The following is a 15,493-nucleotide window of genomic DNA, read 5'->3' as shown; positions in this document are numbered from 1 at the left end:
TAAACAAATTAGTCTTCTCTTTAATTCTACTTATATAACCAAGGCAGAAAGCCAGACTCCCCAATCTACTATTTAACTCTGTTTTTAGATAACTAGGGCAATCCTTCCTCCAAGGTACAAGTATCACTATTTATATTTATACAAATACATATATTTTAATTACAGTACCACTGTCATTCATCTTATAGACATAACAAATGTACTTTTTCTTTAAAATATTTCTTCCTATTGAATGTCTCCAAATTAAATATATTTCCATCAAACTCTTTTCTTTTACATTTTTAATACATTTTCTCTTATCTGTACAAATATCGATAGTATCTCCCTACTCCCACTCTCTGCCCACAGCAATATCTACTTTGTATCCCAGTAATACCAAACTACTTTTGGACCCCTGCATATACCAGGAATTTTTCATAACTCCATGGATATATATATTGTCTCTGCTTCAAATGACCTTCCACTCTTGTGCACCAAGCAAATTAAAATTCAACCCTCAAAACTCTGTCAGCTCCTCCTTGAAGTCTTTTTTGAAGTATATCCTCTTCTCTCAAGATCTTGCCACTGACACAGGCAGTTTCAACTTCAAGACATAATTCTATCATTATACAATTATCAAATTTCATTATAACCAGGTATTTATCTTTATTGTTTCTTATTGCTCCCTTGCTTGAGAGTAAGAACTTCAGAAAACTGTATATCTCGTTCTAACCCCAAAGGGAACGCATAAATGTCCATCAGAATGTTAAAATCTGGCCATGGTGGCAGAGAAGGGCAGGGGAAGCAGCCAAGTAAACACTTAGAGTTATTTTAACCCATTATTCTCCATCAGCTTTTTTTTTTTCTCCATCAGCTTTTTAAAAAATAAATCGAATTTATAAAAATGTAAGGGACTAAGCCTGAAACTAAATATATTTATTAAATCTTAGAAGTTTCATTGGTTTATTGCAGCGAAAATCAAACAATGTATTAATACAAGATAAACACTAATATTTCATACATTTCTCTAAATTCTGTTTAAAAAGTATTTAAAAAACTTTGAAGAAAACCAAATTCAATAACTTTCCTATTAATTTCAAATAAAGTATTTGAGTTAGTCAAGCTCAAAGCATATAAATTCCAATCTACTACATAGTTGGTATACTCGTCTCCTGAGTAAATAAGAAAATTTAATAGTCCAGCTTCTAAAAGTCCTAATGTATTTATACATGTTTACTTCCCCACTATAGGTGGGGAAGGAGATATTAAAATATATTAAAAACAAAACATTTACTAATCATATTTTTAATAAAGTAACCTCAATTTAGTGGTTAGTAATCTTTGATTTTCAAGGTATCTCAAGAAAAGTCATCAGTAGATTGTTCCTTACTGCACAGGTAGCCATGTGGCAATAAGTAAACTGTAATGTGATATAACTATCAAATCTTGTAATATAGGTACTTTGTATTACTTTATTAATAAATATTAGTTAAGCTCATGTTTCTTAAGACAGAGTATTTTTAAATTGATCTTCATCTGGGAGACGGCTTTTAAGTACTCTCCATAATACTAGCTTTCAGTTTTCTGAAAGTTTCAGGACAACATGCTAAATAGAAAACAAAATTCTACTCTTCTTTCATAAGAAAGAAAGAAAGACCTGGCCCATATTTGTCTTAACACTTCTATGGTCTTTCCTTGTTTGTTTGAATTTTGAACTCATTAGTTTACTTATCCGAAATACAGATGTTTCACTCACACATATACCCACACACACACCCCCCTAAGTAAACTAGAAATATAATACAAAATTAAAGATGAATTGCCTTCTACATTCATTGTATTGATATCACCCCCACTGAAGTAAACCAGAAATATAATGAAAAACTACAGATTGCCTTCTATATCTACCACATTCACAGATGAAGCCTCAGATTGGTCATTCATTCAATCACACATTCATTCATTTATATTTCAAATGCCACAGATGTTTAAAGCACTGGGCTATATGCTGAACATACAGCAGGCATGAAGGATGACATAAATTCCTTCGTATCAATGAAGCTTAATTCTACTATTCAACTGTAGTAAGTAAAGACTATGACAAATTTTTTTGTTTTAATTTAAATCCGTGAAGGAAAAATATCTTCAAAATCACATTAAGTGATTTTTATAATTATGTTAGAAAGTAGCCCTTAAGCCTATAATGCAATGCAAAGAGCATCAGAATTCTAATTAACCGAGAAGTGGACCAATTTGATGAAATGGATAGACAAAAAAGAGAAAATAATTATGTTTTAAAATTAATAATTATTATATATCTTCATTTGTACTTAGATTGCCTTACAATTACGCTTATTTCTTAATCATAATACTCTGCCTTTTTAAAACCAACTGTTACGAATACCTAGCCAAATATGCAATACTTAAGGAAATTATATGTCATAAAAATATGGAAAATATACATATCCCCAAAAACAGAATTTGACTTAGAAAGTCTATATAATTTTTTTTAGCAATGTCAATACTCTGTTTAACCAAAAATGAAGAAATTAAAAAGTTGAGCTAAGGAACAAAGGAAGGAAGAAAAAAAGAAGGGAAAAAAAAACCTTCGTAAATGAAGTAACAAAGCTGTAGAAATCAAATAACCCTGAACACTGCCATTTTCAAACAGTACAATTATGAAAATACAGAAATGACCAGGTTATATTCCGGGCAATATAATCTACCATATCTTTGTTTCTTAACATATGGTAATGATAAAAAGTACCTGTCTTTGGCCTTTCAGTGTAGCAAATCAACAACAACAAAAATTACTGTAAAATAACTACTGTGCTTTCAACTTAGTTTAAAAAAGCGGGGGTGGGGGTAGGAGTATTTATTTTAAAACTAGGAGAGAGAAGAAGTGAAGGCTTATTTCCTCAGAGAGGCACATTCAAAAAGAGGAGGGAAAAAAAGAAAAAGTAAAGCAAAATAAAAAGAGAATGAAGTATCTACTATAATTGTACCACAAATTCAGAAAACATATTTAAAAGTTGCAGGACAATTATTTGCCTATATCACTCTTGGTATCTTGGTTTTCTCAACTATTAAATGAAGATTCTGGAAGAGATCGCACCTAAGCACCATTTCTTTCATCTAGTTCCACAATTCCATTATTTTTCCAATCCCTTTAAACGAAAAAAAAAAGCCTCTTCAATACTCCTAAGTGTCCTCACTAAGTCATTGACAGATATCACAGATGCAATATAAAAAATATTTTTAAACAAAACTTAAGGACACAGTAACAATCAAAGCACAACATTTTAGGGTGAAGTAAAACATACCCATATTACTTTACAAAGAAAAGATCCTTCGTAATACTTCTAAGTCATAATGACCATAGGACACCTGGACTCATAGGAAGCAGCTGATAAATACTTATATTGACAAGAGAAAAACTTCCACACAGATTTCAGAGTGAAGACTGAAACTAGATTTTTTTTAAAAAAGTACTTCTCTGACTTAAAAAAATTAATTAGTGTTAGAAAATTAAAAACACAGGAGTTATACAAAGAATAATTAAAACTATGTATGTGAACGAAAGGTCTCCAAGTAGAAGCTCAACTGCTTCCAACAATAATTCCTTCAAAAACAAGTATTTCAAGAATGGATATAACCAAAATTGAAAAGCTGCAGTTATTCAAAAATATTTAGTAACATAAAACAAAAATACATACTGAATTCTCTACTATTGTGTTAATAAAATGCACTACCCCTTTCCTTCTTTTCTGTCCTTCCCTCTATCTACTAAATCTTAAAATAAAGTCACCACCCAATCTAAGTACTAGAGCAGCAAATTATTAACAATTTAAATGAAGACAACTTTCTTCAAGGTAAGAATGATTTCTAAAAATTGAGAGTAGCATTTATTATATCTATCCTAGAGGAAATGCAGGATTTGAACTCTTAATTAGTAAGTTCGTTGTGTGAAAATTTATCCTACAATCAAATTATGGGGCCTTCATCGTGTAACTGTTCTCAAAAATCTTTCAAAGAGAAAGAAAAGTTATTCTTCAAAGCTTCAAAAAGTATGCTAAGTTTCACAAGGAAAGTAAGAAACACTACAGTCTAAAACTTAAAAATTACTGAGTTCAGAATAAAATTCATTGGATATGACAAATATACTGAACATCAGTAAGACATAAAACAGGTCTTAAAATAAGAAAAATATTAGTTTTAAATATCAATTATTAAATGAGTATAAAAATGGTAAAAAAGGTTTTATTTTCCACACCAAATAATCTTACCTGAATCATTTTGCTGTTAAAAAACTCAAGATACTGATTTCATTTTTCATCTGGTCCTGTCAACGATGCTATGACAGGCCCTGCAGGAAGCAGCAAAAGATCAATGATGGAGTGCAGATATTATGTGTTTTCATGATCAAGTTTGTCATGGAAAAGGATATCCATATAGTGGTTTGAAACTTAGCAAATGTTGAAAATATCTCAAAAAGTTTGTTAGTTACATAGTAATCTTTATTTTCTATTTTCTAGTCTCAAAATGTTTATTCTTATTCAATATCTTCTTTATCAAAACTTCTTAAATGTGTAATTTTAAAGAATATTTTTATATTGATGAGAATTAATAAGAAAACAACATTCCACAATGTCAAAAATGAAAAATCTTGATTGAAAAATGAAATATGTTTAAAAGTGGAGGAATGATTCTCTCCACTTCTAGAGATGATTATTTTAATCTTATTTTCCACAATTACTATAATTACCAATAAATTACCTATTATTCATAATCTAATTAAGATAAAATTTAGAAGCTTTTTCTTACAAACAGTAACTTCAGAATCAAATAGTTATTGGCCACTCTGGTAAAAATTCCTTCAATAAAAGTATATAGATTACAAAAAATCTGCAAACTCCAAAACTTAATTACTCTTGGGTAATTGACAAGTTGTAGTCAATGGATACCAAAAAATTCAATTTAGTAAAACTAATAAAAAAGTCAAAATAATAAAACTGCTTCACGAAGACTCTAAATGATATTTTAAAATTCTGAATTATTTTAAAATAGTATAGCACTTTGCCAGATTTAATTTAAAGACATTTTTTCCGTTCAAAGGCCAACTGATAAACAGGACTGTGATGAGACATCTACATTAATTGGGAACACTATTAGAACATACAAGAAACTTCTATATGTGTCATGGAAGCATACTGTCAGTATTTCAAATAGATCAAAAAATTTAAAACAAAAGAAATGAATTATTGACTTTTTTAGAGTTTTTATTTAATCAAATTTTAATTTACTCATAATAAATTGTGGTAAAGAACCACTTCAACAGCACTCCTATATTAAGCTGAAGCATCCTAAAAACATTTTTAACATACTATGCCTGTCTTGTGTGTTGGAACACGTCAAAACACTCAGCAAAGTTTGCCTGTCAAAGTCCCTAACATGCTAAAAAGATACAACTGAATTTTACACAGGTTCTTTCTCTTATAAAAATAAATAAATAAATGTTAATCTAAGATAATAAAAAAAGAACTACAATGTACTTCCACTTATTTCCACTCACTCATAATCTGAAAATATACTTGTGGAATAGCGAACTTAAAATACTTCCTACTTAAGGTTATTTTCTCTTTATTTCTACACCTAAAGCCCCTATCTCCTTTTCATGTAGATTCTATCAGATTCATGGAAATCATTTTAGTTTCAAATACTTCCATATAAAAAATGGAAAATGTGATGCCATATCTTTAAAGAATAGGATGAAGAAAACAGAAATTTTACCAATCCAAGCATCAGGAAGTATTGAAAAGTACTGCTTCATTTCTTGCATGTTACATTTTATACCGTGACACTTCAGTCTCTGAGGGTCAGGTTAATTAAGCTCCATAGCAGCTGCAATGCAATGTGAGACACATACTGCTATGGTTCCCACCAATCCAGTCCAATTACCTGTAGTATTCCAGCACTGGACAAGTGACAACCAACCTCTTCTTTCTAGTCACTTGCTTCCACTGGTCTACCGATAAATGTTAGAACAAACTAACCTCTTTTTAGAAAAGACTGCAAAGCTGAATGCACCTGCTGCAGGCTGCAATGATGAGTCCCAGAGAGATGTTTGTCAGTCAGATCTCTGCAGATGTTGTTTAACTTTATGCTAGAGCTTCATCCAAAGATGGAAATGAGATGGCAATCAAGTACAAACCTCCCACCCTTATCCCCCCAATTTTATTCTGAAAAGCTGCACTTGCTCATAAAAGTTATCCTTTAAAACACAGCTCCACTAAACTGGAAACAACTGAGACTAAACTCTAAGTAAAAAAAAAAAAATTATTAGGTGCTGAATTTTAGTTAACAAGTGGCATAAGTGTGTTCAGCAAATGCTATTTGTAATATTTAAGAGCAAAAATTAATTATCTTAAGCCAGAGCAAAACAAAACAAAAGAACCAAACTATAAAAAGACATGTTTCTAACTGGTGGTTTCTTGCTCGGTTTTTAGTGATACCACATACTCCTTAGAGTTCCCAAGACACAGATCGTTTTTCCTCTTTGTATATTATACGAAACACCTTCAATACATAAATATTGAACTATTTCACCGACTGTGCTCACTATTTTTAAACTATTCCTGAAATCCTTTGGGGGTGATATTTGCAAGACAATGTTGTTAGACGTACTATATTACCTTACAATGTCACAAATTTTAAATGAGCTATTTTTCCAAAATCTAGAAGGCTTCAAATAGCAAATTTCAAAGTGACATTGTGCTATATAATTCATGAAAACACTGACACTGTAAAGCCATAACTTACTAAATCGATAATAGAAGATATAACATCCAGATGAAATTAAAAAAAGAATCAAATAAAATGAATAGCTAAGATTTTTAATGCTAATTCAATCTTTCTAAAAAATTTCATACCAAAAAACATTTGCTTTCATGGGTTAAGTATAAAAATTATAACTTTCGGAAAGTACAATTATAATATAGATTGTGCTATGCTAATTCCTTCATGTGCTGAGATTTCCCATTGCTTAAAATGAGAAATAAAGTATTAAAAATGCAGCAAATTTTCAGACAGATATTAATGTATAAGTGAAAGCTTATGGCTCCTCCCACAACTGAGGATAGAGACAGACAAAACATAAAATAACCCACAACCATAGGCAGTATGACAAACATAAATATTACAACTCAAGAGTGTCAGCAACTCTTTGACAATACTAAAACCAAAGGTATAGCACAGTGTAATGACAGCTACCCTATTAAATTCAACAATATGGGAAATTATACTTTATTTTCTACTTGTTACAATTATATTTACCTGCTAATTTTGCCTTAAAATATATGCCAGCAAATTTCTAAGATGCAAAGCAACTTAGATCAAAGAAAAGAGTATAGACTGCAACTTTCAGAAGCTATAACAAAAGTATTCACATTGTACTACCAATACAATAATACTCTTCCTTCAACAATGTAGACAAAAGTGATCTATTCCAAACTTCATAAACTCCTCTTATTTCCAAAAGAATTATCATTCTTATACAATCCCAACCCTAATGGTTAAATTGGCCACTGAATTTTCCCCATGTCAAAATTAAGGCAGTGTGGGGTATTTCCTTCACTAAAAGAAAATTTCACTTACATTCTGCTTTTTCATGATTTTTAAAGATTTCACATATAAATAGTTTGTGATTTTTTAAAAAAGCATCACCCAAGTTGGATAGTGATAAATTAAGATACAATAAATCTAGGAATAATGAGCTTAAATTTTAATTTAAGGACCAAAAAAGGAAATAATTTATATTAAATGTGATCCAGTTTTATAGCCACAAGTATGAAAACAGTTTAAAACACACACAAATACATGCTAAGATTATAGAGAATTCCTGTTTGATATAATGAATATCTCCAGTGTCATATAATGGAATAAAATAGGTACACTATGAAATGTTCTAAAATCTAAGGCATACATGAAAATATTTATTTTATATATCCTTTACTATCCCCAATGAATAATGTATTCAATAAATTTTCCCAATTATCTACCTGAACCATTCATTAAATGATTTTAACAGATAAAATCAATCTATTAACAAAACCAAACACATCTTCAGATGCCAAATAAAGGAATAAAAGAATACTATCCTATTGCCATCCTGAAAATGCATACAGTAATGTATTTCCCAAAATGAGAAAGCTGTTTTTTAATTAAAAGGCATTAACTTTGGGTAACCTACTTATAAAAAGGATATATAAATAAATCAAATTAGGTTTCTTTAATCAAGTAAGAATAAAAGATATATTCATAAACCACAGGTAATAAGTTAGTTATTTTGTAAGATTTAGATTTTTAGTAATAGATAAATGAATTACACAACACAGCAAAAAAAATGAATCTACTTATCGATCTTTTTTTCCGATTACAGTAATTGATAAATGCACTTTACAATCCTCATCATACAATTTCCCCAAATTATTTTATTTTATATGACATGCTAAAATACACAATGTAATATACAGTTCTATAAATTCTAAATTCATACCAATTAATGTGCAAAAACTATTTTCTTCATCTCAACCATAAATATTAAAAATTACTCAGAAAAGCAAGGTTGCTTAAGAGATTACTTAAGCAATGTCTGTACTCTGTAATATATACCCTGAAGAAAGTTTTTCTCAAATACACCAGTATTTTAAGTGAACCTTCTGAAAACAATTGCATTGTTTTAAAACTTAGGTATTTGAGAAAATCCATTAAGTTATACAACTGAAGTGCACTTATCCCCAAATATTCTGTCTTACAAATAAGAAACAGAAAAATGCTTCATGAAATAAACATCGGGCATATTCATTGTAATGGAATATGAGTCATAAGTACATATATGAAACACACAAAAAAGGACTTTAATTACTGCATAATCCTACAAGAAAGTCCTCATAACTAGGCAGTATAAATCACAGCTTTATAATTTAGTTCATTTGAGATGAGCAAGGTAAGTATCCCTTAAATATATCTGAGTAAGAGAAGTTGAAAGTAGCTCAGAGGCTGCTATGTTGAAGAATACCAGGACCTCAGATAATTCCACAGGCTTATGGTCAAGTATGAACAGAAAGACTATTAAAGTCTGTCAGAAGAGAGATGTATCTGTCTGAACAGGTAATAACCCAGCTAAAATTGTATTTACATACAAAGTGTTCAGAATTATTAAAGCTTCTTATAAATTACAGGGCTTTTTTTATCCTTACAATTGATTCCATAGTTTGTGACTGGTTTCCACCTGTTACAGGCAGAGTATAAGCCTTCTTTTATCCAGACATTTCAACTCACATTTGATCAGGTTACGTCACTACACACACAAAATTTTATTCAACGCATTCCAGTTTTCCATTTTTTCCAACGGATATTCTTGCTCTATATGAATAACATGCCTCAGAACTATAAATAAAATAAGCAATTTCAATGTAATAAGAAAAAAATACACAACTGTGGACTAAAAACAAAAGATCTAATTCTAGTTGCACCCTTTCCAACCCACTGAAAATACACTATATTCAAATGAAAAGGCATTTAATTTACTATTTGGAATATCCTTGATAAACACCAATTTTCTGTAACATCCCTGCACATCTGATACCCTCATGTATAATGCAAAAAAAACTATTTCATTTTCATCTATTGACAGTGAATTTAATTTACCATTGCAGCTCTTTTCCTAGAACTATAACATTATTAATTCTGCAATCAAGCTCTTTTGAATGCTTTTATTTGCACTAAGGATTTTCACAATTCCACATTTTTTTCATCATAACATACCTTTTAAATATAAGAATGTGAATATGTCGGCAAACTTTCTTAATGCATAAGGAAAGTTTCAGAGACAAGGAAAGCCATCTACAAAACTACACTCACAGAAAACAAACTTTCGTAGGACATATCTAATAGATTACACCTTAGTTTAATAAATGTAATGTTTACCAAACATACTACATTTAATTTACATAACTAAATGACAGTTCCAACCATTCTAAAACCCTCTTATGCAGTACAGTGGTCCACTTTCTACCACCAAGCGATTGGCTATGAAAAAGAAATCCTCCAAATGTTTTGCTTACATTCATACCAGATGTCTTTGCTGTACTAAAGAACTCTTACTGAATTAGATCACTGAAAGCAAATCAGCTTTTCTTTCCTACCAAGAAAAAAAATAAGCAGTGTTGGTCCCCTCAGCACTGAATAAATATTTTTTATGGCCATAAATATGAAATAACCAAAAAAAAACTGCAGAAGCTACATGTAGGTAAAAGCAAATCAATTAATGTTTTATCTAGGAGATACACTATTAAACTTAAAATCCATATATTAAGTAGCAAAATGATTTTAAAAAGATAAAGATAAATGCATAGTACTATAAACAGTTTAAATTTAAAAAACACACTGAAAAGTTATAAAAAAAAATTATACCACCTAGGAAACTTGCCATATTCCACTGGGTTACAGTACCTACAGTACCACACAAACTGTTAATATATTCTGATCAAATACAGCTCTTAATACAGCTCTTAAGTAACACAAATTTTGAAGCATTATTTTACTTCTTACATAATAATATATTTCCTTGTCACAGTTATATTAAAAACACAATATTTTAAAAATCTGAAGAGGCAGCACTTGTCCTCTTCACTCCAGGGCCAACAAACAAAGCAATGAAGCAGAAAGAGGTACATAATGGATTTAGAAAGTAAATGGTCCATTCTTTAAGAAGCCTTTCTACCCACTCTTCTGAATTCACTCTAGTCTAATTGTCATTACAATTATTTCTGAAAACTTCAGAAGAACCCTATTTCCTGATGCCAGCTGTCTAGGTTTCTATCTTTAAATTTTAGAGTTTTTTTCCCTAATTAGAAAGAAGTATTTAGAAATACCCAGAAGATTCATCTCAAAATTGGTCTACATCATAGACAGAATATCAATTACAGAAACAAAACATAACCAAGAGTGAAAATACTCTTAAAATTTTTCCACAAATACTCTAATACATCAAATAAATAAACAGTCTACACTATTAAGAATTTTTTCAATACAGCACACAACACAGGTAGATCTTTTATTTCCTTGGGGATTTATCAAACAATCTCTTCACCATCGCACCTACCTGGGTAAAAATCTTTGGACTTAGACAGCTTGATGGTGGCTCCAGTCTCTTTTTGCAACTGAACAATTGTCTGTCCTCCCTTCCCAATTATAGATCCAGCAGCATAACTAGGTATGAGAACCTTTAGAAAATACTGGCCGTCTTCTGAAAAATGCAAGGAAATATACTTCGTTAACACAATAATTTTAAACTTTGTATCCTCCCTCCACCCTCAAGAGAGAAAAAGAGCGATTAAAACATTGGGCATACAGCTGCAGGAAATATGGGGTTAATTTTTTTTTTTTTAAAGAACGAAAATAAGCCAATTACACTGAAAAATAAACATGTACGAAATGTTTCCCATTCTGTAGAATTTATACTTTCAAACTTGGAATTAAAATCTAAACATGTTCTATTATTTTGCAGCACTGTAGAAACTGATGACTAAATTCCAGTTGTTATTCCAAACATGGAAGTCTTCCAATTCTATCTGTAGTTACTATGGTAAAACAAAATGAACTGACCCTTTAACAAAACTTCAGAGATTTACACCATGACAAACCTTAACATATTGCAAAATAAATAAATAAAGACAGTAAATAGTGATGAGCTATATTTGTTTAACATGAGCAAACACATAAGGACTACAATTAGCCATTGCCTATATCCTACCTAAAGTATGCAAAACAACCATTCTCCTACCAAATAATCCACCCAAACTGTAGGGTGTATTCCAAGCCTTCAATAATTGCCAGGAAATAACTCAAAGTGATGTGGACTGCCAAATCTAACTAATCCTGGAGTATTTCTTTAGCACTCCTTAGTCTACTATGATCTCGTTTAAGCTCATTAATTAAAGGACCTTAAGAAGAATTTTGCCAATACTAAAAAGCTTAGGAGTCATTTACATCAAATACACTTAAAAGTGACCAGATAATGTTCCTTCCCCAAAAGAATCACAATTATTAAAACGAAGGGGGTAGATTAACCAAGAAAGACTGAAATGTTTTAAAAAAATAAAGCCAACTCCATAAACTTTAATTTCCGTCAAACTGATCATGTCTTAAACAGGAAACACCCCGGTAAATCCAGCTTCCTTATGTGAATGAACGTTCCAAATTTTTCGAGAGTGCCATTCGCAAGACCCCCATCCGTCTCTAATGTACGTGCTGTAGATAAATTCACCTCTGCCTCGATGCATTGGGTGCATTGTTAAGATGACTCCAGTGCAAATGAAGGAGCGATACCGGTCCCGTTAAAACTCATCTTCCCAAGAAGCGCAGGATGTTAACTAACAAGTCAGAGTACCAGACACCCCCACCCTCGTATGCACACCCCTGAAGACAAATCAGTGAAATATTTGCACCGACAATGTAAGTGCGGTAAGAGTACGCACTCTTCCAGATTTTGCATACTACTTGTGGCCCAAACCAAGGGGATGAAGAGAGCAAAACTCTCCGGTGCCCCAATCATTTGCTCTCCGCTACCCAAGTGCCATTTATTTATTTATTTAATCAGACTGTTAAATGCAGCGCGCATCTTCGGGCGGCCATCACCTCACTCGGGGTCATCCTCCTCCTCCTTAACGGACCCCCTTGCCCAGGTCTAGGATATTTAAATGGTCAGCCTTTCGACCGATTAAATGGAAAGATAGGTCTATTCCGAAAAACCGGTCGCCATTTTGATGAATGATAAACATAGAAATGGAAATGTGTCGGGGCCGGCGAGATGCGGGGCAGGTGCAGGGGAGGGGGCGCGAGGCAGGGCGCGGGAGCCGCCGGGTTCGGGCTGGAGGTGTCCGGGCCGCGGGAGGGAGGGAGGGAGGGCGGCGGGAGGGAGGGAGGCAGGGGCGGGCGGCGGGGGATGGGGCCAGCGGGGAGGTGGAAGCGATACCCACCGCCCGTATTGGTCCTCTTGGTGCTGCCGGCTTCAGGGGGGGCTTCCAGCGGCCTTTTCCGCGAGTCCGGCGGGTCCAGGTCTATGGGAACCCCAGTGTGGGTCCCGTTCTGCTGGATGGGAGCTGCCGCCATCATGTTTGCAGTTCCTGCCGCTTCTACGGGGAGAAGGTTCTCCCTTTTGTTTTGGCTTTTTCTTTTCTTTTTTTTTCTTTTTTTTTTTTTTTTTTTTGCTTTTGGGGTTTCTTAAGGTTGTTTTGTTTTTGTTTTTTTTAATCGGATCAATAGAAATCTCTTTAGGAAAAAAAAGCAATGTTGCTGGTTTGTTCTCACTGGGGAGGGGGCAGGGCTGAGGAGCAGCTGCAGTGCAGTGTCAGAAAGGAGACAGGGGAATGGAGGGGGTGTGAGAGACGGAGGGTGAAAGAAGGAGAAGAAAGGAGAGAGGGGGAGAGAGTGGAGAAGGGAGAGGGGCGAGTGAATGAGCGGGAGGAGGGGAGCGGGGAGGACGGGCAGAGGGAGTGGGAGAGCGCGAGGGCTGGCGGGGCGCAGGGAGAAGCTGAGGAGGAGGGGAGAGTGAGGGAAAGAGTGAATGAGCAGGAGGAGGGGAAAGAGGTGGACGCGGAGAGAAGAGCGAACGGCGGAGGAGGGCAGGAGCCGGGAAGGAGCGCGGCGGTCCCCGCGCCGCGCTAGCGCTGCGCTCGCTCCCGCTGCTGGTGCTGCCGCCGCCGCCGCCGGAGCGGTTCTGCCGTTGCCTGGGCTGCTCGGCGCTGCTGCTGCTGCTGCTGCCGCCCGGTCTCGCTCATTATTTCTCCCGCTTGTGGGGGGGGGGGGGGGGCTGGCGGGGAGGGAGGGGGATGGCTGCGAGGGGAGGGTAGTGAGGGGTTGAGTTCGCAGACTCCCACACACTTCGAGCTCGGGTCCCTGCCTCTCAGCAGCGCCGCCGCCGCCGCCGCCTCCCGACGCCGAAGTCTCAGCCTGCGGGGGCGGGGGCGGGGGGGGCCAGTGCGGGGGGCGAGAGTGTGCGTGTCTGCGCGGGAGTGAGCGCGCGCGGACTGAGAGCGTGCGCGGGGGCGAGCGCCGGCGGCGGGGGCGGGGCCGGGGGCCGGGGCGCTCCTGTGGGAAGGGAGGGGGTGAAAGGTCACGGGTCCCCGGCAACACGGCTCAGGCAAACGTAAGCGGCTAGTCGCAGAAACCGAGGGGTCCAAGAAACCCGCTAGGCTGGAAGGCGGGAAGTAGATATTACTGACAGCCGTGCCAGCCAATAATATGGAAACGTGAGAAAGGCTCTTCAGGCCCCTTCCCAATCGGGAAACTTGGGTTTGAGAGGGAGTGAAGGGGCGGGGTGGGATCTCTCTCCAGCCGGGACTGGAGCGGCGACAATTTTGGCTAGTCTGAGAAGGGCATTCGAGTGACAGTTGACAAAGGGTGGGACAGCGTCAAGGCTGAGGAGAAAACCTTAACTGTATGCTTCCAGGACTTCTAGCTGGGTACATCAGTCTTTATTTTTAAGAGTTAGGTAAAAGACATTAGTTAGCATCTCACTCAAGGGCGGTTCTACGGGAGATTTCATCAAAAGAGTATTACTCGCACTGTGTGACTTCGTTAGGGAACTTAAAGTGTCACTCGCTGCCTTAAATCCTTTCGGAAACAAGCCAGCATATAAATAAATAAAGCTAGGTATGGGTATCCCCTTCACGAGGCGCCGAGAAGCGGACTAAAGACAGGCAACAGCTGAGTGTGTATCCAAAACTAAATACTGAACGAACTATGAATATACGAGTAAAATTCAGTGCAATGTGCACAGCTTATGATTATACAGATCTTGGATATATAACGAACCTGAACCACAACCTAGAACACTACAGGAAAAAAAATATGTATTTGGAGTAGACGCTGAAAGTCTGAAAAGACTCCGTTTACAGATGAGTAAACTGACTCAGTAAAGTATTTTGCTCAAGGTCATCCATCAAGTTAGTAGTTTAATTAAATCAGTGTGCTAGGAGGCAGTGATAGTGGAAATATATCGGCTTTGGAATTCAAAATCTTGGTTTCGAGTCCTTGCGGGCATATTCTAAAAGTATGTCTCGGGCAATCCCTTAACATGTTGCTATATGTATTAAGTGCTTACCGTGTGCCAGGCAATCCGCTTCACATGTGGTGCTTTTTACATGCTGTATATCATGTAGTTATTACTGTCCGCACTTTATGAGGCAGTTTGGATTTAGAGATATTAATAATTTTCCCGAAGTCACACTGGTGTAAACACTGTCGTAATCAAACTGAGGTTGTCTTGATTACAAAGTCTGTCCTCTTGAATACTGCAGTACACTGGAGCCTCAGGTTCCCTCCCACTTAAAAAAGGGACCTCAACTCTACCTCCCGAAATTCTTGAGTCAAATGAGATAATGTCATGGCGATGTGTTGTAAGATGTAAAAACGTATGAACGTATTCACTAGATTTCTAGAACAAAGATGC

General features: G+C 35.4%; 1 protein-coding gene across 1 annotated transcript in view; it reads right to left on the bottom strand.

The window, feature by feature from the left end:
• Nucleotides 1-13,773, bottom strand: part of NOVA1 (NOVA alternative splicing regulator 1) — a 136,389-nt gene extending 122,616 nt beyond the window's left edge. Inside the window, exons 1-2 of the mRNA XM_060144235.1 lie at nucleotides 13,020-13,773; nucleotides 11,144-11,287 (exon numbers count right to left, since the gene is read on the bottom strand). Coding sequence (XP_060000218.1) covers nucleotides 11,144-11,287; nucleotides 13,020-13,155 — 280 coding nt within the window. The 5' untranslated portion in view covers nucleotides 13,156-13,773. The remainder of the gene's footprint in view (nucleotides 1-11,143; nucleotides 11,288-13,019) is intronic.
• Between the last annotated feature and the right edge of the window lie 1,720 nt (nucleotides 13,774-15,493).

This window comes from Lagenorhynchus albirostris, chromosome 1 (genome assembly GCF_949774975.1).
Source record: "Lagenorhynchus albirostris chromosome 1, mLagAlb1.1, whole genome shotgun sequence".
Lineage (NCBI taxonomy): Eukaryota > Metazoa > Chordata > Mammalia > Artiodactyla > Delphinidae > Lagenorhynchus > Lagenorhynchus albirostris.
The sequence above is the reverse complement of the archived record's forward strand: the minus strand, read 5'-3'. Positions and strand labels throughout refer to the sequence as shown.